The sequence below is a fragment of the Carassius auratus genome, chromosome 15 (assembly GCF_003368295.1).
Source record: "Carassius auratus strain Wakin chromosome 15, ASM336829v1, whole genome shotgun sequence".
Taxonomy (NCBI): Eukaryota; Metazoa; Chordata; class Actinopteri; order Cypriniformes; family Cyprinidae; genus Carassius; species Carassius auratus.
Window position 1 is genome coordinate 24,725,086 of NC_039257.1, and position 22,045 is coordinate 24,747,130.

At 41.3% G+C, this 22,045-nt stretch overlaps 1 protein-coding gene across 1 annotated transcript in view; it reads right to left on the reverse strand.

Moving 5' to 3' along the window:
* The window catches only part of LOC113115455 (septin-5), a 21,257-nt gene extending 9,161 nt beyond the window's left edge, over positions 1-12,096 (reverse strand). Inside the window, exons 1-9 of the mRNA XM_026283033.1 lie at positions 12,032-12,096; positions 5,213-5,316; positions 3,787-4,032; positions 3,034-3,130; positions 1,420-1,506; positions 1,224-1,347; positions 989-1,123; positions 180-297; positions 6-107 (exon numbers count right to left, since the gene is read on the reverse strand). Of these exons, the coding sequence (XP_026138818.1) occupies positions 6-107; positions 180-297; positions 989-1,123; positions 1,224-1,347; positions 1,420-1,506; positions 3,034-3,130; positions 3,787-4,032; positions 5,213-5,293 (990 nt within the window). The 5' untranslated portion in view covers positions 5,294-5,316; positions 12,032-12,096. The remainder of the gene's footprint in view (positions 1-5; positions 108-179; positions 298-988; positions 1,124-1,223; positions 1,348-1,419; positions 1,507-3,033; positions 3,131-3,786; positions 4,033-5,212; positions 5,317-12,031) is intronic.
* Between the last annotated feature and the right edge of the window lie 9,949 nt (positions 12,097-22,045).

Here is a 22,045-nt window from a genome sequence, read left to right on the forward strand (position 1 = left end):
CTGACCTTGAGCTCTTGGTCTTGCTGTTTGAAGTCCTCATCCTCGTCTGAATCACAGTCTGGAAACTGGTAGATCTTTATCCCGTACTGTTCGATCTCCTCTCGGATCTGAAGGGTTTGAGACGGACGTCAGTTCAGCGATAGACACACGGGACAGACCTGGACAGCTTGAGCACTTGCCTTGGTTTTCTTTCTCTTGACCTCTGTTGGGGTCAGTGTGTCAGCTTTAGCTAGTACAGGAACAATGTTGACCTTCTCATGAAGAGCCTTCATGAACTCCACATCCAGAGGCCTTAACCTGACACCAACACACAGGAATCATCTCACAACACAGAAAACTACTGCGTCAAGACACACGTTTAATCATCACCTAAATAAAGCCCTGTCCTAAAGTTAAAACCTGCTTAAAATTGAATTTTAATTTGACATTTACAGTCTTTTACACTCTGAAGCCATTTTGAACAGAGATTGTCCCTCATCAGACAGTGATAACAGCCCCAGGCCAGCAGAGGGCACAGACAGATCATTCACTGCCTCACATCACTGGGTCAAGCGTCTGGAACAACTATTTCAGACAGACATCAAGCTCTTGATCTTGTGCTCTTCAAATACAAACAACATGTAAAGCCACTGTGGTCACAATGTGGAACAAACATACGTGATATAAACAGCATTTGGACTAAATAGAAATGTGCACACTGTATGTAACATTAAGACGAGTGATGTTGCATGATCAGATTATTGCATCATGAAAGAAGTGCATTGTTATTTAGGTGAAGTGCATCATCCGGACCTTTTAAAGGGCACTTTCTCTTTTTGTAATTTAACATTTTAACACACTTTTCAACTGTGTAGAAGAGCAGCATAGAATAGTGCACAGGTATGTGAACAGGGACACACATGCACCCTCTGGAGCGAGCACAGGGTTCGAACACCACAGCTCTGCGGTGAAGCCACGGGCCTCTGATCAGATCTGATGGTGCTCGTACCCGTGACCGAAGGGAGAGATGAAGTACAGGCAGCAGTGCACGCGGTTATCCTGGATGTTCTTGCGGTTCAGGCCGCTCTCGTCTCTGAAGTACTGCTCAAACTGCTGGTCGATGTAGTCTGCCACCGACGTCCAGCTGAACACACAAACACACCGATCAGAAACAGTAGGAGATATCACGGTCTTACAGTAACGAGGATCTACTGAGATCAGAAACCCTCAAGCTCTCTCTGTACCATTCAGTGTTATTGACAGCGTCCCCGAATCCTGGTGTGTCCACGATAGTGAGCTTCAGCCTGACGCCCTTCTCCTCGATGTCCACCGTGTGTTTGGTGATCTCCACCGTCTGCGTGATCCTCTCTGCCTCACAGTGATTATTATTAGATTAGTGTACAGTAAAGGGAAGGGACAACCGCCAGAGATGAGCCTCACCTTCAGCATTGAGCAGATTCCTGTCTGTGTAGAGATCTGTCAGGAACAGACTGTTGACCAGGGTGGACTTCCCCAAACCTGACTCTCCTGCGAAGAAGAGAAACTCCACTATCATCTTCATCATCATCTTCATCATCATTATCATCATCATCATCACCACTGACATTAATGCACCAGTTCACCCCAAAAGTAATGTTCTCTCATGACTTGTGCTGTCACACTAGGAGTCAACAAAATGGCCTATGATTAGTTTTGTTGAGGTTGAACTGAAATATCCTAAATAAAAGTCTGCAGCCAGCACATAGACTATAAAAACAGGACCAGCTCTACAGCTCGTGCTTCCCTCTTGTTCAAAGATGTCAGATCTGATTTGTAACGAGCCTTAGTGACTGATTTGTGCGCTGGCGCCGATACAGGATGGCTGCCTCCGTGACGAGCTCTGCATATTATCTACTTATTTGTATTTTTTTATTCTTTTATTATGTGTTTTATGTTCTGTCGCTGTCATTCTGTTGTACTGCGGAGCTTCTGTCACGAAAACAAATTCCTCGTATGTGTAAACATACCTGGCAATAAAGCTCATTCTGATTCTGATTCTGATTCTGATTCAATCAGATTTTGATGTTCCACTTCCCAAGCTAGGGTTGCCATGTTTCTCAACAAAACCCACCCAATCGCGTTTCGAGGTGTCCCCCATTAAAAATTGCATTCCAGGAGATAAATACACATTTTTGGCTGGGTTCTCGTGGTAAATTTCACATTGTAGGGGATAAATAACAACCTTCGGTAACAAAAAAAACCTTCGGTAACATTGTTAAAGTAGCCCAATCTGGCAACACTGCGTCCAACAGAATTTCCAAACTCTGTCGCCGGCGCCTCTAAACAGGATCATGTTGCCGATCTGCCTTTTTCAATGCACTCTTTTGCAGACAAGAGAGGAATAACTGAAGGATAAACTACTTAAACTGAATTCACTAACAACGGGTTTGTGCTCCATTTCAAAGACTGCATCTATGAGTCGCTAACAGCTAGCACCGAGCACTAGTTATTTGGCCATGTTTATCTTTTTTTTATTTTTATAAGAGTAAAGGGAAATGGAATGACAGATGCACAGACTTTATTTACATGTGACAGGTGAGTGCTTTATTATTTGAGGAGTATCGAATCATGCACATTGTTATGGAGGTGGTTAATAATACTGTGGCGTGGTGTGTGTGGATGTCCAGCATCTGTACAGTTCTGCTGCTGTGGCCGCGTCGTCATTATAGAGTGATGTGAATGTTCATAGTGACCCGTGTATTTATGGATTACTTTTACTGATCCATGTAGGGAAATTTACTCTGAATTTATCCCACCCTAATCTAATATACCGTTGAAAATTGTTGATCAGCTGTCATTGTCGTTGAGAGCCTGTGTGCAGCATAATATGTGAATTATATGCATATAGCTGTGTTATCTGTTAGAGAAGTGTAAGACAGATGTGTAAGGGTCTGTAGATTGAAGGCCCTGACTGCTTCTGTTCACTAAAGTATGTTTGGGTGAGCTACACCTCTGATATACAGAACAGGAGAACACACACTCTCATGTTGTTTGTTCAGTGGATGTTGAACTTACCTGCTACCATTAAAGTGAAGTCAAAGCCCTTCTTCACAGATTTGCGGTGAACCTGGTTTGGCAACGTCGCAAATCCCACATAATCCTTCTCATGGTCCTAGCAAGAAAAAATGAAGTGCAAGCAAGAGAGAATAAAATAATGTTAAACAGTATTAAAAAGCTCACTCAGCAGATATATGAAAATATTTCAAAATGAAAAGATACAAAATTATTAATAAACAATATATAATCCTTGTAATGATGCATAAATGTATAACATACTAACTACTCTTATGAAAAAATATAGAGAGATGACCCAAGAAGCAAAGAGGAAAGCTATTTCCTCAGCACTGATTCAGTATAGAGAAATGTCAGTCTTTATTTATGTCGGCTGTGTCTCTTATCATCATGCTTTAACAGGAGCTGGCACACACTGAGCGTTTCTCAAAAACAGCTCTACCCCTTTCATTATCATCTTTCACAAACATGATATAGACCACCAACAGGATCCACTTGAAAACATGTCATTAAAACACAAGGACGTGACACACGAAACGCAAGCTCATGTATGGGTGCTACTGAGAGCGTCTGATATAGTGCTGGTGCTGGATGCTAATGATATCACAGTACTTTGATATGTAGCATGGTGCTAAAGCATTCAGAGAATACCATGGTACATTCCAACATAATACAGTGCTTTGGTTAGTCCTTCAGAGTGATATTTTGTAGACTCTCATGAGGGAATCAAACCCTGGCTATCCCAGCATGCTTTACCTCGGTCGAGTCATAGGGGTCACTGCGGCCCCAGGGGCTCTTAGGCCTGGACGGGCTGATGGGAGACAGCAGGCTCATGTCTCTGGACTGGTGCTCTGTGTCTGCGGGGCCCCTGGGGGCCGCCGCCGGTGTCCCCGGTGTGTGGGGTCTGCTGTGACCCTCGCCCTCACTATCGGCCCTATGGGGACCATGGTCAGCCAGCGGGGGGTGTCCCGTGATGTGCTCCGAGTCTTCCTTCGGGAAGTGCTGAGGTCAGGAGGGTCAGGACAGAACACATGGGCGGGTGTGAAAGGGGTTTACAGTTAAGGTCATGGAGGAAAGAAGCAAAAAGAGAACAGACCATTTAGTGGTTAGATACAAAACAGTGTGCATGTCCTTACTAAAGATTACCGTGGTAAATAGCTAATATCTACTAGCAGCCCATTAAGTCCCCTTTAGTGTAACATTTTGCCAAAAATTAAAGTTACCATCATAGTAAAAGTTTGACACAGCTTTATGACTCCAAGAAAAGCACATTAGTAGTAAAAAGAGTGTTCCTGAGGAAGATGACACTGGACAGCACACGTCTACATGACCGCTGTAAGTGTCCACACGGGACAAGAGACACCAGACACAGAATACAATGGCGCCCCCTCGTGTATAACAGTGAAAACACAGAAACACAGAAAATTCTGTGTTTGGCAAGGAAAGAGTTCTTGAGCTTCTGACAAGCTAACTTCATGTGTACAGGATGCAATAATTAGACAGCATGAGCAGCTCCTGTGTCCTAAAGAACAGAACCAATAGTTGGGGAATGTGACCCTCTCTTGTACAGCATGAGATGAGTTTCTCCAAACTGCTTGTCCTCTGAAGGGTCGAGGCGATGCTGGAGCTCCCAAAGGCTGGATAGTCCAGTTCTCACTGAACTGATCTGTGTTTTACCTTCTGCCAAACTGATTTGTGTCATTGAACACTTCAAGGCCACATCAGATATGAAATAAGCAGATAAAGAACATTTTAAAGTCAACATGAAATCGCTTTATCAACCCATCTGACATAAGTAGTGAAATGGATTTCTGAATGCAACAAGATATTTAATAACAAGAAAACAATGTGAGACAGAGCTTGAAGAGTGGGTGGAATGGTGTGTTTCCGAGTGTGCAGTGGATTGTGGGGGATTCTTCTTCTCCTGAAATGCCGCTATCACACACTTTGAGGAGTCTTTAATTGGAATGTGGAGGCTGAAGATTCTACTGGCTGTGTTGGGATAAATACAGTGTTAACTGGTACTACAGAACTCAAGGTCGATTGTGAATTGACTTTAACAAATGAACTAAGAAAATATGCCAGCTTGCAGAATTAGGTTCTATATCCAAGGGGCAATCAGTTGGACAGCGTCCTGAGAGGTCAGAGGTCAGAGGTCAGAGGCAGGGAGTAGCATCAGTACCTTGTCCACCTCATGCAGCCTGGGCTCAGGTGACGCTGGAGTAGAGATCTGCTCACCGGCCTCCAGGTCACTGTCCTCCATGACCACTGGGGCTACTGTACACTCTGCCATCTCCAACCGGAGCGCAGGCGCGTTTCAGGGGTGGGGGGAACATTTGGTGGAAAGCACGGCGAGAGGATGACAGAAAAAGAAAAAGATGTAATGATTGAATAAATGCAATGAATTAAAGCAAGAGATCTTGATGCAGCCAACAGACATAAAAGCAGAAGATGCTGGTGCTCACTGGAATTACTCTCAGGACCATTAGCTACACTAGAACGCTGGAGATATTTCAACATGCTTATATATCTAAAGTAGATATACACTGCGTAAAAACCCCTGCATGATACCAGACTGTCAGTTTCGTTGGTGCTTGAACAACTTTGCCAACACATATCTGACCAAATGTTCCACGTCAGTATAAAGTAATAAAGCAACAGCCTGTCCAATGTCTAATGCCAGCGTCAGTGTTTACAGATTTATAGTAAAAACTAAATAGATTTTTACTTTTTTTACCACATTAGAATATTGCAGGCTGTGTTACTTCTTCTTATGAAGAGACGGGACTAGAGATCATAAACCCAGCATTGGATAAAGAAGGTCATAAGTTACCATTGATACAGCTAATGATTCATGATGACAGAGCTAAAACAATATCAATAGTGACACGTGACTTGAGCAGCAGCACTAATTAAGAGTTTCAGCGATGAGCTGGTGGTGACCTGCTTTACACCCGTGAGTTCTGCAGAGATGGATGTTAAATCTCCATCATCATGGGTGTTACTGCTCAAGCACAGCCTCCAGAACACACAGCTACAAATAAACGCTACTACAACTCATTTGATATGTGTTTTTATTGTTATATGTTAATTGATAAGCAGAAACCATTTGATTTACTTGATTCTGAAATAAAAAATATCCACACACATACACACGGAGAGCACATCAGCTAAATTCGGTAATAATAAAGGAAGCTGTGATGTTGCTCATCGACCGTAAACCACTCAACTCTTCTAGCTGTGGTGCCAATTAACACCTCATTATAAAAGACTTCTTAAGGACGCACATTTCTCTTTATTTTCAGAATAAGCTAGGCCAAATAAAATGCATTTCCAGTATAAAAAATATATATAAATGAGGAACAATAATCTCTGCCGCATATATTCCACATTCATCCCAGCACACAGGCCGATTCTCACCTGAAACACCTCTGTGAGGATGAAGCAATATAAACTTCTTGCCTTGTCAAAGCCAGCTCCTCATTCCCTTTCCCCGCTCAGGGCCAGCTCGGGCTTTTATAGCACGATATCCAGGGACGCTTCGTCCTTCAGTGCGACGAGCTGCCCACGGCCCCAGGGCCCCAATCAGCAGCCGGCTCCAGCACAGCCCAAAGCACTGGACCAGACCCCTGATACCACCACATCACATCCTCAGCGTTTAGAGTTTTACTTGATCTTAGTGCTGCGTTCGACACCATAGATCATGACATACTCATACTATTTTCAATATACATGTTGCCCCTTGGTAATATTATTAGAAAATACGGAATTAGCTTCCACTGTTATGCTGATGATACTCAGCTATATATCTCAACGAGACCAGATGAAACTTCCCAATTATCTAAGCTAACAGAGTGTGTTAAAAATGTAAAAGATTGGATGACCAATAATTTCCTCCAATTAAATTCAGATAAGACGGAGATATTAATTATTGGACCAAAAAACACTACACAGAATCTTGTAGATTACAATCTGCAACTAGATGGATGTACTGTTACTTTCTCTACAGTCAGAAATCTGGGTGTTATATTAGACAGCAATTTGTCTTTTGAAAATCATATTTCCAATGTTACAAAAGCTGCATTCTTCCATCTTAGAAACATTGCCAAGCTACGAAACATGTTATCTGTTTCTGATGCAGAAAAGCTAGTTCATGCATTCATGACCTCTAGACTGGACTATTGTAATGCACTTCTAGGTGGTTGTCCTGCTTCTTCAATAAACAAGCTACAGGTCGTCCAAAATGCAGCAACTAGAGTCCTTACGAGGTCAAGAAAATATGATCATATTACCCCAATTTTACAGTCTCTGCACTGGCTACCTATTAAGTTCCGCATCAGTTACAAATTATCATTACTTACCTATAAGGCCCTAAATGGTTTAGCTCCTGCGTACCTAACTAGCCTTCTACCACGTTACAACCCATCACGCACCCTAAGGTCACAAAACGCTGGACTTTTGGTCGTTCCTAGGATAGCAAAGTCCACTAAAGGAGGTAGAGCTTTCTCACATTTGGCTCCCAAACTCTGGAATAGCCTTCCTGATAATGTTCAGGGTTCAGAGACACTCTCTCTGTTTAAATCTAGATTAAAAACACATCTCTTTCGCCAAGCATTCGAATAATGTTTCTTTTTAACTGTGTGTATAGTTGCATCTGATCAAATGCACATTATTATTCTTTAGCTTGGGTATGACACTGACCTCTCAGAGGACCCCAGATGATGCTAACTGTGACGAGTGGAGCGGGGCCGAGGGCTGTGGAGTGATTGGAGATGAGCGACACCTGCTCGACACCCCCCCCCCCCCCCACTCGTCACACTAACCTTGAAGCAACATAGAGAACTAACAAATATTGCTACAAGTGTGACTGCATCATATAATAATTGATGTTAATAATGTTCATTGTGTGGCTGACTACGTCTTGTATTAACTTTTCTGAACATTTATGCCATATGCACATAAACTTACAGTCACCACTGATAAGCTTCTACTAAATATTGTAGAAACTGAATTTTCTGTAAAGTTGCTTTGCAATGATTCGTATTGTAAAAAGTGCTATACAACTTGAACTGAATCAAGGACAGTGGATGTTAGGGGAACCGCTCAGTTTGTAGACCTCTGCAGATCAATGCAGCTCTTTTAGCGTCACAGTGCATGATGGGAAGAATGTCAGTAATGAGCTGTGAATTCCTCAATGAGTGGTTTGCCACCAAGTGTCTTATTTTTAAGGAATGGTTCACCATAAACAGTTTTGTTTTAAATTGACATTCACATACTCATGCTCAAGTTGGTTTGTTTGGCCTTTGGATTCATTTAGATCGGACTTTACACAGCAGATCTTAAAATGTGAATGACTAAATGAATTATTTCTACGATGTTAGTGAGTTATTCCTATAATTCCTTCTCTGCTCTGCTTGCAGCTCATGCTGGAGATGTGGTGCGTGAGGTCAAGTGTGATTAGACTCGGTATTAAAGTCTTAACAGATCTCAATCAGAGCTGAGAAAGATTAAATGATTTCAGAGCATGTCCCAGATATCTCTCCCCCCTTAAGAACTCATTTCTAGGTCTAAGAAACAAAAGATTAACTCAAGACAGATCTGATTTAGTAGAAGTCAACTCACTTTGCATTATGCTTTAAAACAGAAAATGCCCTTTAAATGCATATTACATGCAGTTCACACACATTTATTTAAAATAGATGTCTTTAAAATAAATGTCAGGAAAGAATTCTCTAATTTTGCAGTTTAGATGTTTGTAGTATTCTTAAGTTTTTCTTTCACTGAATCAAATAAGGATAACACATTCTCTGTAACATCTACAGTGAAATCTTGTCGAGACAGATGCACACAGAATATGGTCAGCCAGATATGAGTTTGAATACAAAGATTGGACATTTTCACTATCATAATGTTGAAAAAAGTCAATATTTGTACTTCTGGTTGAAGAGATCCTAAGAAGAGTACAAGGACAGTTTAGAAGTGTTGTATTTACTAGTCGTCTAGTTTTACATGGTGCTACAGCTAACTAGAACTAGAGAAGTCATGGCTTAATGGTTAGAGAGTTTGACTCTAACCCTAGGGTTGTGGGTTCGAGTCTCGGGCCGACAATACCACGACTGAGGAGCCCTTGAACAAGACACTGAACCCCAACTGCTCCCCGGGTGCCGCAACATAAATAATGAACACTGCTCTGGTTGTGTGTGTGTGTGTGTGTGTGTGTGCGCGTGCGTGTGTGATGGGAGTGATGGGTTAAATGGAGAGCACCAGTTCTGAGAATGGGTCACCATATCTGGCTGTATGTCACATCACTTTCTCTTTTTACAGTGTGGAATTTAAGGAGGCAAACAGCGTCATTTTAAGAAAAGGGCATGAACACACTCACTTTTATTACTACATTATTGCGACTCTTCCTTAAACTATCTGCATGAACAAGATCCAGCTTAACTGAACAGGTATTTGAAGGAAATGAGCAACAGATCACGGGACTCATATGATCATATGGGTCAAAAGTCCAGCAAAGAAATATTGATTTATTCCTATTTATAAAGAGTTGCAAAAATCAATTTAAGACGGAAAAAATGCAAAACTGGCCCTCTCAAAATCTTTAAAAAAACATATTTGTTTGTCAAATTTAGGTGAATAATCGAATATGACCCATGTCTGGATTAATACAGTGCAACACATTAGCAAGTTTAATAATAATAATGCCTTTAGAAACTTGAGGCCCAAAAACAAGATCTTCAGACTTCATCAGTTCCTCAGTTCTCATAAAAATGTAAAGATACCACAGATCTAATATCCTTCAGACAGGCAAGCCAGGATCCGAAACCTTTCTGGTCACGACTATAGTGCTGTACTGTTGAACAAGGTTACAATGAGATCAAGTATCAGGAAATCAGAGGTGCAGAACATACACACAGAACAAATAGTGAAGAGAAAGCAGGTCATCAGAGCGCTTGTCTGTCAGGTTCCTGTGCTCAGACCTGCTCAGCCACGCGTGAAGACTTCAGCGCTGTGAGTGAAGAGAGCTGATCTCAGACCAGAAGTCACACACTAACCCTCTCAATCACAAGAGCACTATTCAAGCAGCCCAAAGACAAACCACAGCTGAAATCATTCACTAGGGCAATACTCATCATTTATGTGATGAAAAGAATCACATTTATATTAATCAGTCTCATTAAAATGTGAGTTAAATAATTGTTTATAAATAAAGCTATCCCATACTAGAATGCTCCCATCACATCTGAAGGACTGAAGATAGGATGTTAGACAGACACAAACAACCACACATCTGCAGCGTGCCGTCCATCACAATACTCTCATCTCACTTTTACTGTTCGCTCAGGATGCTGTCTGCAAGGTTCTGAATGATAAAATACTATCTTGTAGTTATACGCAGTTGACCTCATAAAGAATGTTTCCTAAATGTCAATTAGTGTAAGATCCACCTGAGCAATCAATTAGTCTCTGCTGAGTCAAACCTCAGAGAAGATGGGTGTCACTGAAGAGATGTGCTGCTGACCGACTGTGTGTTTGCAGAGAGCTGTAGGTGTGAGTGTGTGTGTGATAGCAGCTGAGTGTGTGTCAATAGAGCTGTTGTGTACATCAGCAGTTCTTTGTGTGTGTGTGTGTGTGAGAGTGTGTGTGTGTGTGTGTGTGTGTGTGTGTGTGTGAGTGTGTGTGTGTGTGTGTGTGTGTGTGTGTGAGAGTGTGTGTGAGAGTGTGTGTGTGAGAGTGTGTGTGTGAGAGTGTGTGTGTGAGAGTGTGTGTGTGTGTGAGTGTGCCAAAGAGGTCAGAGCTGGTGGTTCAGACTCCAGTGAAAGTCCAGCACATGTGCACTAATATCAAGATGATACTAGGGCTGCCCTCGACTAAGGAATTTTCTGGTCAACTATTAGTCTTTCATTTTAAGCATTAGTTGACTAATCACACGTTTATTAATAAACCATTTTAATCATTATAATGAGTCTTTAATTGCCTACATTGGCTAATAAGCATTGCCACAGTGCACCAGCAGAAGTAATTTTTATGAACGTGTCAGGGAAAAACAGTAAGGAGGATGCATTTACATTTTTATAATTCACTGATAGACAAGTGCTTTCTTTGTTCTCAGTTAAAGAGATCATCTCCGCAGTAGTGCTGCGCCTGTGGGCATGTTTCTCATGGATTACACTGAGAATATTGGTTGTCCACTTGAAATGGTTCATTTGACATTTAACTCTCTATAGATATATCTTTCATGTCTGTAAAGCAAAGATATAAACAGAGTTTTGCACTCAATTTGACAGAGACCGAGGCGGCATAAAGCACATCCAGTGTTTTTCATTATTTTACAAAAGCGCAATTTTGTTATTGTGAGTGTGCACAAAAAAACACAGAGTCTTTACAGATTTAAAAGATCTTTTACTTTTATCAGTATGACCAAAAATCGAGTATTTTAAGAGCAAGTGAGCGCACCGGCACCTATTAGAGGGCAGCCGTAAATGATACACAACATAAACGAGAGCAAATATCAAAGTGACAAATATACTTGCAAGCTGATAATAATAATAATAATAATAATAATAATAATAATAATACAAATTATTCTGAAAAGCCATAAGTATTTTGCTATAATGAGATTATAGAAATGATATCAGATAACTTTCTACTCCACCAATTAACAGAAGTATCAACTTCTTAATTTATTTCTTATATACATACTTAAAATATTCTATGTATTCTTATCAGCTGATCATTACTTAAAAAAAAACACAAATAATTATGAATTTTAAAAAAAAGTGGATCAGTGTCTTAATCAGACTAGAATCTCTTTATCACATCCACATCTGATGAAATCAAAACAAAACATCCTCCGAGCTTGACTAAAACATCTGCAGACTTCTGTAGCTGCAGTCAGAAACCAGCTCCTGCTATTCAGTCTCGTCTCTGTCTCTGGAACTGCATTGTGCAAATGCCAAGTCAACATCCACAGATTCAAATAAGTGTGCAGACATACCTCAGAATCGCTGTTTACTTCAGAGTGTGCTGCCATTGTTACTGATGGAGAGTAAACGGCCAGTGTGTGCAGAGAGAGAGAGAGAGAGAGAGAGATGACCCACTGACTGTCTACCGCTCACTGCAGCTCATTTGCATAGCCACACCTACATCATTTGCACATCTTCTGACACTGCTGCATCTCATTTGCATAGACACACCCCCACCACATGCTGTCAGTCATATATATGAAGCCCATCACAGACTCATCCAGGACCTCACAGAATATCTGAAAAACCAGCAGCTAGAAACAGAAAAGTGTTCATTCCTCTCTGCAGTCTCTCGCATGTCTTGAGTCATGCTGTCCTGCTAGAGGCTTTAAACCACGTTAAACAGTCACTGTGTCCCTGCAAAGCCTGAACACTCTCACATTTCATACTTCATTTTGGCATTTTTCAGCTTAAATCCATGGAAAAAGATATGTATTATTAAATAATTTCCATGGCATCTAAGCAAATACCTTGATTCTCAATGTAATAAACACGACTACCATGCGAAACAGACTATCAGTAAGCATAACGTTCTTACAGTTTTTTACAATCACTTAGAAACTAAAAGTGATACTTGAGGCTCACTTAGTTTAACCATTCACTCATTTACCACATCTTTAGACCAAGTCTGCAAAACTATAAGCACATTACATGCTTTAAACTCTGTGTGATATTGTAAAACAAACTTTTAGCAAAACTCTAAACAGTTCTCTACATTACACACACCATTCGAAACTAACAGCTGTTTTGTTCAATTGGTGGGCCGAATGACATCACCATTGAGAACCGGTACCCTTTACCACTGATGTCATCAGCCTTCGAGATCCTGAAGGGGGCAAGGATTTTCACAAAGTTAGATCTCCGTAATGCATATCACTTAGTGCGCATTAAGGAGTGGGAAGAATGGAAGACGGTGTTTAATACTCTGTTGGGGCACTTTGAATATCTGGTTTTACCATTCGGGCTGGTAAACACCCCAGCTGTTTTTCAAGCACTTGTAAATGATGAATTGAGAGACATGCTCAACATTTTCTTCTTTCTGTACCTGGATGATATCCCCATTTTCTCCCCATCTCTCCAGGTACACACCCAACATGTGCATCGCGTATTACAGTGGTTATTTGAGAATCGCCTCTATGTTAAAGCCGAGAAATTAGCTTTCCATGTCAAGTCAGTTACTTTCCTTGGTTTGGTCATGTCTGTGGAGGGCATAAGCATGGAGCCCGCAAAAGGTTAAGGCGGTCACTGACTGGCCTGCTCCTGATTCTTGCTCGGTGCTTTAGCGTTTTTTGGGGTTTGCGAACTTTTATCGTCGGTTTATAAAAAAATTCAGTAAGGTTGCTGCCCCTTTGACTGCGCTCACATCCGTAAAGTCTCATTTTACCTGGTCATAGGCCGCTCAATATGCATTTGAGCGTCTTAAGAGATTGTTCACATCCGCTCCCATTCTGATTTCACCTGATCCTAAGAATCAGTTTATCGTCGAGGTAGATGCGTCTAACGTCGGGGTGGGAGTGGTTCTCTCACAACGCTCTGCTCTTTATCAGAAGGTTCACCCACTACTCGCATCGACTCTTGTCTGCCGAACGTAATTATGATGTGGGTAACCGGGAACTTCTATCCATTCGACTGGCCCTGGAGGAGTGGCACCATTGGCTAGAGGGATCCTCCAGTCCGTTTATTGTCTGGACTGATCACTGAAATCTAGAGTATATCCGCTCCGCCGAGAGGCTTAACTCTAGACAGGCTCGCTGGGCTCTTTTTCTTCCGGCTGTTTCAATTTCATTATCTCTTACTGTCCCAGGTCAAATATCATTAAGCCTGACGCTCTTTCTCGCCAGTCGTCCTCCTCCGAGGGTCACCCCACCACAAAGTTTCATCTAAATTGGCCCTGTTTTCCTGTTCTGTGTTCACCAAGACGGCCTGTGATCAGCAAGCAGCATGTGTTGCATTTATTCTCTTTATTTCAATAAATCATTAACCAGCTTTCACTTTTTGGACTATTTCAAACTGTGACAAAAATGGCCTGGCTATGTGTCATGATATTGTGCACAACCGTTAAACTGATGATGCATATCCATTGTAGATTTTATAAATTAGTGGGTTTGACTCTGACTGGGGGAAAGGGGAAAATACACTGTGATCTGACCAAATGGCAATTCTTTATGTGTGTATATATTGTGACACATTTCCTGATCATCAGGACCATCATCAGCGTCGCCCTGGAAACACACGAGGAACACCTGGAAACCTCGTCACAGGCTGATTGGTCACGGCCGCTGACAATCAAGCGCCACCGACACACAAGTGAGTGATCACTCCAGGAGACTGGATGCTAACGCTATTCTCCATTGTTCCTCCAGGGAGAGCCTGTGACTGAACAGCACCCCACGGATGGACACGCCGCACTCAGAACACTACCACTGATCACACGCCTCTCCTCGAGAAACAGGTCTCTTCCCCGTGTATGCACACTGGTGTCCTAGTAGCTCCAGGAAGGTTGCCACCAGAGACATGAGCTGCTGGACCCGTGGTCCAGATGAGAACCGCACCCGTTCACACAGCCATCAGGTCAGGATGCCAGGCCGTCTATCCCCATCAAACACTGCGGCCAGTGAGAGGGATGAAGCTGCTAGAAGAAGCCGCCACCCCTTGCGCCCCAGACCCGCAGAGGGGAGTGTGTGCGGCTGCCGGACTCCACCCATTACCTGGACCCTTCCTCCATAAACACTGCCCGACCCACACGATCCCCGTAGCACGACGAGGACATTATTATTTCCCTGTTTAGTTTTATTCTCTGTTAATAAAAGTCATTTTCTCCTCCCGTATATATATTATCATTAACTTTTTATTTTGTATGTAGCTGCATCTCTTCCAGCAAAATTATATATATATATATATATATATATATATATATATATATATATATATATATATATATACACACAAACACACACACACACAATACATAAAAAATATTTTAAAGGTCTAGTAGTCATTATCTTAATCACTTGGTCCCCCCCCCCCCATTGGCTGGTGCCCCAGTACATTACAAGTGCATTATTCTCTATGAAAGCAAACTAATAGAGCAAGTTATTCCAGTAGCATGGAACTTTATGGTATAACACTGCCTTACAATAACAAATCTGACCAAAGAATATCAAAATTGACATTAAGACAAACACAAAAATAGGACTGATGAAACATCTGCATTTACATATACAGAAACATCATGACTTACCTTTTGTTATTTTGAAAAAAAAAAGCCTGGCAATAGATGTCACAGTACTCTGACTCAGAATGGACCTTTGTCCAGCCTCTCTAAAGGACAAGATATGAATGATTACATGTTCTATAATTGTTGCCTGAATTAAATTTGAAACTTGAGTTGTATTTTCTACTTTTACAGTAATGCAGCTCCTCCACCATGTATGCAGACTTCTTTCTCTGGCCCTCTGCCAGCTCTCTTACTCTCCTTTCAAGCCTTTGGTCTCTTTTATCCATGTAGTGTCAAATTCACATTCTGCAGTAAGTAACAGCTAACAAGCCAATAGTGTCATTCTACAGTTAAAGTCAGTTCAGTATTGATTCAGTTCAGTTGCATACCGCCGGTAAAAATTCATCAGTCATACTGTATATACAGTTTATATCAACAATAACTACACAGACAGCAGAGACACACTGAGCCTGTGGCAAACCATTCAGACCATCACTGACTACAAGTCCCCGCCACAGGCCTGTGATAACGGCACATCCCTCCCGGATGCACTCAACCACTTTTATTCACAATTTTACATGCAGAATGACACACCTGCACAAAAACTGCCCATATCTCCCAACAACCAGGTGCTCCGTCTGTCTCCAGCTGATGTAAAGAAGACCCAAGGCTGCAGGTCCTGATGACATACATGGCCTTGTACTGAGAGACTGTGCTGCAAAGCTGACAGATGTCCTAACAGATATCCTCAACAACCCCATTGAGCCAGGCAGTCGTCCCCACATGTCTCAAATCCACAGCAATCATACTGATACCAAGGAAATCACCTGTGTCCTGTCTAAACGACTATCGTCCCATAGCACTGACTCCAATCATGATGAAGTTCTTTGAGAGGTTAGTCATGCACAACATTAAAACCAACCTCCCCAACACACTCGATCTGTTCCAGTGCAATTTCCTCCACCCTCCACCTGGGTGTTACCCACCTAGAGAATAAAGACTCCTATGTTAGAATGCTGTTCATCGACTTCGACTCAGCATTCAACACAATAATTCCACAACAGCTCATTAATAAACAAAACCTGCTGGGCCTAAATACCTCCCTCTGTAACTGGATCCTGGACATTCTAACTGGAAGACCTCAGTCAGCCACAACCCCGTGAGCACTTCACACTGAGCACAGGTGCCCCACAAGGCTATGTGCTCAGCCTGCTGCTCTTCATGCAGCTGACCCACGACTGCACTGCTAATTTCAGCTCCAACCACATCAAGTTTGCGGATGACACAACGGTGGTAGGTCTCATCAGCAACAACGATGAAATGCACTACAGAGAAAAACAGACTTCCGGGCGCTGTTCTTGCAGCGACTTGCTGAGCTGCGTGTGTGCCTCAATTGTGTACGTTGTTTTCTGTCTTGTTTTAAATATTTTTTATTGTTCTAAATTCATTCTTATCACTTTCTAAGAAAATGATAAGTCTGTGGAAGTTGGTGCTCCTTATGTTACTGCTGATCAACTGGGGAAATGCGACCATCTTGGTGAATGGCGGAGTTTCTGTGGAGAGCGTGCTACTGTTGACCAGGGAGTTCCTGATAGGTCTGTGTTTTTTAATGCTGGCTTTGTCGACCCTGCCTGGGCGGTTTCCGAAAAAATTCTCCAGTCTTTTGCAAACACTCAGGAATCGAAAAGGAAAACTAGGAGGAAACGCGGGAAGCGAGGTGGAGTTTGACGCAGACTAAAGAGAGCTCAAAGATTCATCCGTTGCCTGGAGTACTCCCAAGCAATGTACGCTCGCTTCGCTATAAACTTAATGAACTACAAGCCAATGTGAGTTTTATGCACGAATACAGAAACGGTCACATGATGGTATTCACCGAATCTTGGCTGGATGATTCAGTTGACAATAGTACTTTAAAGATTGAAGGTTTTGGAACACCTATTCGACTTGATAGAGACAAACATACAACAGGCAAAAGTCGAGGAGGAGGTGTGTGTGTTTATATTAAGGAAAGCTGGTGTAAAACAGCAATGGTGAGTTTTAAGATTTGTAATTCAGATATCGAACTCATTGCAATATCTGTACGTCCTTTTTACCTCCCTCGTGAGTTCCCTCAGCTGTTTTTATTGTGGTATATACTCACCCACGCGCCAACTTTGATGTGGCTTTTGAGACTGTTGAAAATACCCTAGAGAAACTTGATAATTTATCCCCAGATGCTTCCAAATTTGTTTTAGGGGATCTTAACAATTGTATTATGGACAAATATCTAAAACGCTATCATCAATATGTTTGTTACCTGCGCTACTCGCGGTGATAAAGTCTTGGATAGATGTTACAGTCCCATCCCGGGAGCGTATCGGTCTCTGTCTTTACCTTCTCTTGGTTCAGCTGATCACAATATAATTTTACTGACTTCTGGATACATTCCCATTGTGAAGCAAGTGAAGAAAGAAATACGACGTGAAAGAATGGACACCTTCTACTATTGAAGTTTTGAAGGGGTGTTTAGATTGCACCGATTGGAATATGTTTTTGAATACATCTTCTGATTTGAACGATCAGGTGGTTACCATTTCTAAATATATCACTTTCTGTGTTGATTCTGTTATACCTACGAAAAAGATAACTCTGTATCCTAATAATAATCCTTTGATCACGAAGGAGTTAAAATGCATATTGAACAAGAAGAAAAGAATATTTTTTGTGGGGACCAATGAGGAGAAAAAACAGATAAATAGGGAAGTAAAAAGAGCAATAAAAATCGCTAAAAATAATTATAAAATAAGATTGAGGATGTGTTCATGCAAGGTAATCTTAAAGCTGCCTGGAAAGGAATTAAGAGTATGGCTGCAGTGAGTACATTAGTGCCAAAGATCCACATTCCAAGTGGAAACATTGACAATGATTTAATTCTATCTAATGAGTTTAATTACTTTTTTTCTCGTTTGGATACATCCTCGGTCATTGATGAGGTAACCATTTTTAAAAAGACCTTGAGTATTTCTAATAATTTAAAAATTAATTAATCTAATATATCAAGACAGCCGAAGGCCACACCGCTTAACAAGGCCCCAGGTCCAGATGGGATATGTAGTAGAACACTGAAATACTGCGCTGACCAGCTCAGTGAAGTTCTCCAGTTACTTTTTCAATCGTCATTACTAGATCAAGGGTTGGCACCTGATTTGTGTAAAAGTTAAATTATTGTACAGATACCTAAAAAAAACTAAACCAAGTTCCTTGAAAGATTACCGTCCAATCGCCTTGACCTCCTTAGTTATGAAGATTTTTGAAAAAGAGATCAAGAGGTATATAATGACAGTTGCTGGACCACTTTTAGATCCGCTGCAGTTTGCATATCGTGCTGGAAGAGGCGTAGATGATGCAAAACTGTTCTTGATAAATACTCTTAGTCGTCATCTGGAAAACAGCGGAGCTTTTGCGTGGTTTTGTTTGTAGATTTTTCATCTGGATTTAATCTTTTGCAACCTGTAACGTTGGGGCAAAAACTTATCAGTCAGTTTAATTTTAATCATGGATTAGTTTTATGGATTATGAACTTTTTATCAGACATACAACAAAGGGTTAGGATTAGTGAGGTGTTATCAGATGTTGTAAATATCTCCTCTGGGACCCCACAAGGGTGTGTGCTCTCTCCTATTTTGTTTATATTATATACAAATGACTGTCAGAGTTTGCAAGATAATAGTTACTTGGTAAAATATGCAGATGATATGGTGTTGCTCTCCTTGCTTTCACATTCAGATCAGGAATATGGTTCTGTTTTGTACAATTTCATCTCTTGGTGCAGTAATATGAAACTAGATCTGAATGTCTCAAAAACTAAAGAGATGATTAATAATTTTAGCAGGAGGACATTAGCACTTCAAACGATAGTCATTTAATGGCACACATGTAGAAGAAGTAGAACAATATAAGTACCTGGGTATGGTTTTTGACAAGTTAAAGTTTGATCACAATTCTGAGGCAATCATCAAAAAGTCACATCAAAGATTGTTTGTGCTGAGAAAACTCAATTCTTTAAATGTACATAGAGTTGTTCTTAAGTCTTTTTATAATTCATTTGTTGAAAGTATTTTGTCCTTTTCTTTTATTTGTTGGTTTTCTTCATTGTCTATAAAAAAAAAATTGGTTGCAAGGTAATGTTAGCACGTGCTCTAAAATCATGGGTGTCCCCTTAAGAAGCCTTACTTCCTATTATGAACAGCAGGTGATAAGGATGGCTCACAAAATATTAGGAGATAGTACTCACCTGCTGCACTTGGACTTTGAGTGGATGGCCCTGGGGCGACGTTTAAGAGCAATTAAATGCTCTACTAATCATTATAAATTTACTTTTGTGCCTGAAGCAATACGGTTATGTGACACACATAGGTGAATTTATTTTTATTTTTTATTTTTTACGTGTTGTAATTGTATATGTCAAGTGTTTTATGTAACACTTGACATGTATAGCACCATGTAAGCTTAAATGTATTACCCCACGAGGATCAATAAAGCTCTAAACTAAAAAAAAAAACTAAAACACTAACAACCTGTCCCTCAATGTGGAGAAGACAAAGGAGGTTGTGATGGACTTCAGGAGAAACTCTGTTGACCACCCCCCACTGACCATCGACAGCTCGACTGTGGAGAGAGTCATTTTTTGGGGTGCACATCACAGAGGATCTCACCTGGACCAATGACACCATATCACTCTTCAAGAAGACACAACAGCAGCTACACTTTCTCTGCTGGCTGAAAAGAGCAAGTCTCCCTCCACCCATCCTCACCACATTCTACAGGGGCACCATAGAGAGTGTGCTGACCAGCTGCATCACTGTCTGGTACAGGAACTAAGACCCAGGAAGTAACACCCTCCATCATCGGTGCCCCTCTTCCCTCCATCCTGGACATTTTCCGTACACAATGCTCCAGCAAAACCAACAGTATCATGAAGGACCTCACCCATCCCTCCCACAGTCTCTTCTGAGACTGATCAACAGCTTTTTCCCCAGACTGTGATAGCCCTGAACTCTTATCACCCCACCCTCCTCTGAAACCCCACACAAACCCCCCTACCTCCTGAAACATGGACCATCTCACCTCCTCCACCCCCCAACACTACAGCATCACAGAAAAACTGCTGGAAACATTATTATTGTGTGTGTGTGTGTGTGCGTGTAATTTGAGATGTCCTACACACAGGTGAGTGGACCTGTACAAACCATCTTTAGTAACACACTCTCCTCTATGTGCACTAGACACTTTTCACACACACTGCTGTGTGTACATAATCCCAAAAAAGACTCTGTAATATGTGTATGTTTACACATGCGCTGCTAATCACCCTGCACTGTTCCCCAGCCAGCTGCTTGACTTATTCTCTTTGCACATGTACAGTATTACGCAAAGCATTCGTATAGTCTTTTGTTTTAGTACATGTATAGGCGAACATTTATATATAGTATATTTATAGTCAAAATATGTCAGTGAGTTAGTTGTGTATAGGTTTATACTGTTTTACTTCATGTCTGTATTTAAGTAGCACCGTGGTCCTGTGAAACACGATATTTCATTCCACTGTATGATCACACATGTAGCAGAATGACAATAAAGCTCAACTTGAACTTAAACTTGAGCATATGTACAGTATGTGTGAGTGCTGTGACAAACTCCTGTTCTTTAATGCACTCTGAACAATAAAAGACACTCGAGAGCATGGTTTTACAGTTTTCACATCGATGTGTAGTTTGTCATTTATGTGGTTTATTATTATTTTATGTTTGTGTGTAGAGTTACTATGCAAAAATGAACATTTAGAACAGTTTTCCAATAATTGTTTGCTTTTGCAAGATGTGTGTGACGTTTTGTATGTCGTATGTGTGTTTTGTGTTTAGACTTTTTTGAGAAATGGAGCCATAGTTTCAAAAACTGTGTGTAAACATTTAGAAAAACTGTAATAAATGATTTGATCTGTTTTGGGTGAGAAATGTGCTGCACACTAGCTCTGCAGTCTCAGAGAGGTTTGTGAAGCTCAGGGTTTGCGGTCAGTCGTCTGTGGTGATCGAGGCGTCTCTGACCGCAGTACCAAGCAAAGCCTGGTGCCGCTGCTGATCACGTCACACACACATCTGAGCCAGATACACACACACACACATGATAACCCTCAAACATCTCACATCTGCAGGAACACTCTCACACTGACCGCATCTGCTGAGAACAGAAAAGCATTCTGTCTCCATAACAGATGATAATCTCAGGACGATCATCTCACAGGATTAAGTCTGTCAGTGACAGATGTATACGTACACACACAAAGCTTTTATATTTCTGTAAAGCTATTTAGTTCCATGGCACATCACATCCCTGTAATATTCCTATCTAACACTGAACCAGCACAGCACTGATCTGGAGAAAGAAAAAGACTAACAGACAACAGAGATTAAATATTCATTTCACCACTATCTGAACAATTTCCAACAGATGTAATGGCCAACAACTAAAGGGAAAAGACACACTATCTGAAGGAAAGGTCCTGAAACAGTCAAACACAGCTCTGATCAGTGTTTATAATGTGAGGTGAGCTGCCAGCTACGGTCTCAGACACACACACACACACACACACACACACACACACACACACACACACACACACACACACATTCTCTGATCAATCGCACACTGAATGTGACAGTGTTCACCTTGTTTGTGTGTGTGTGCGTGTGTGTGTGAGCATGTGTGTGTGTGCACTGGATGGACTGTGGAT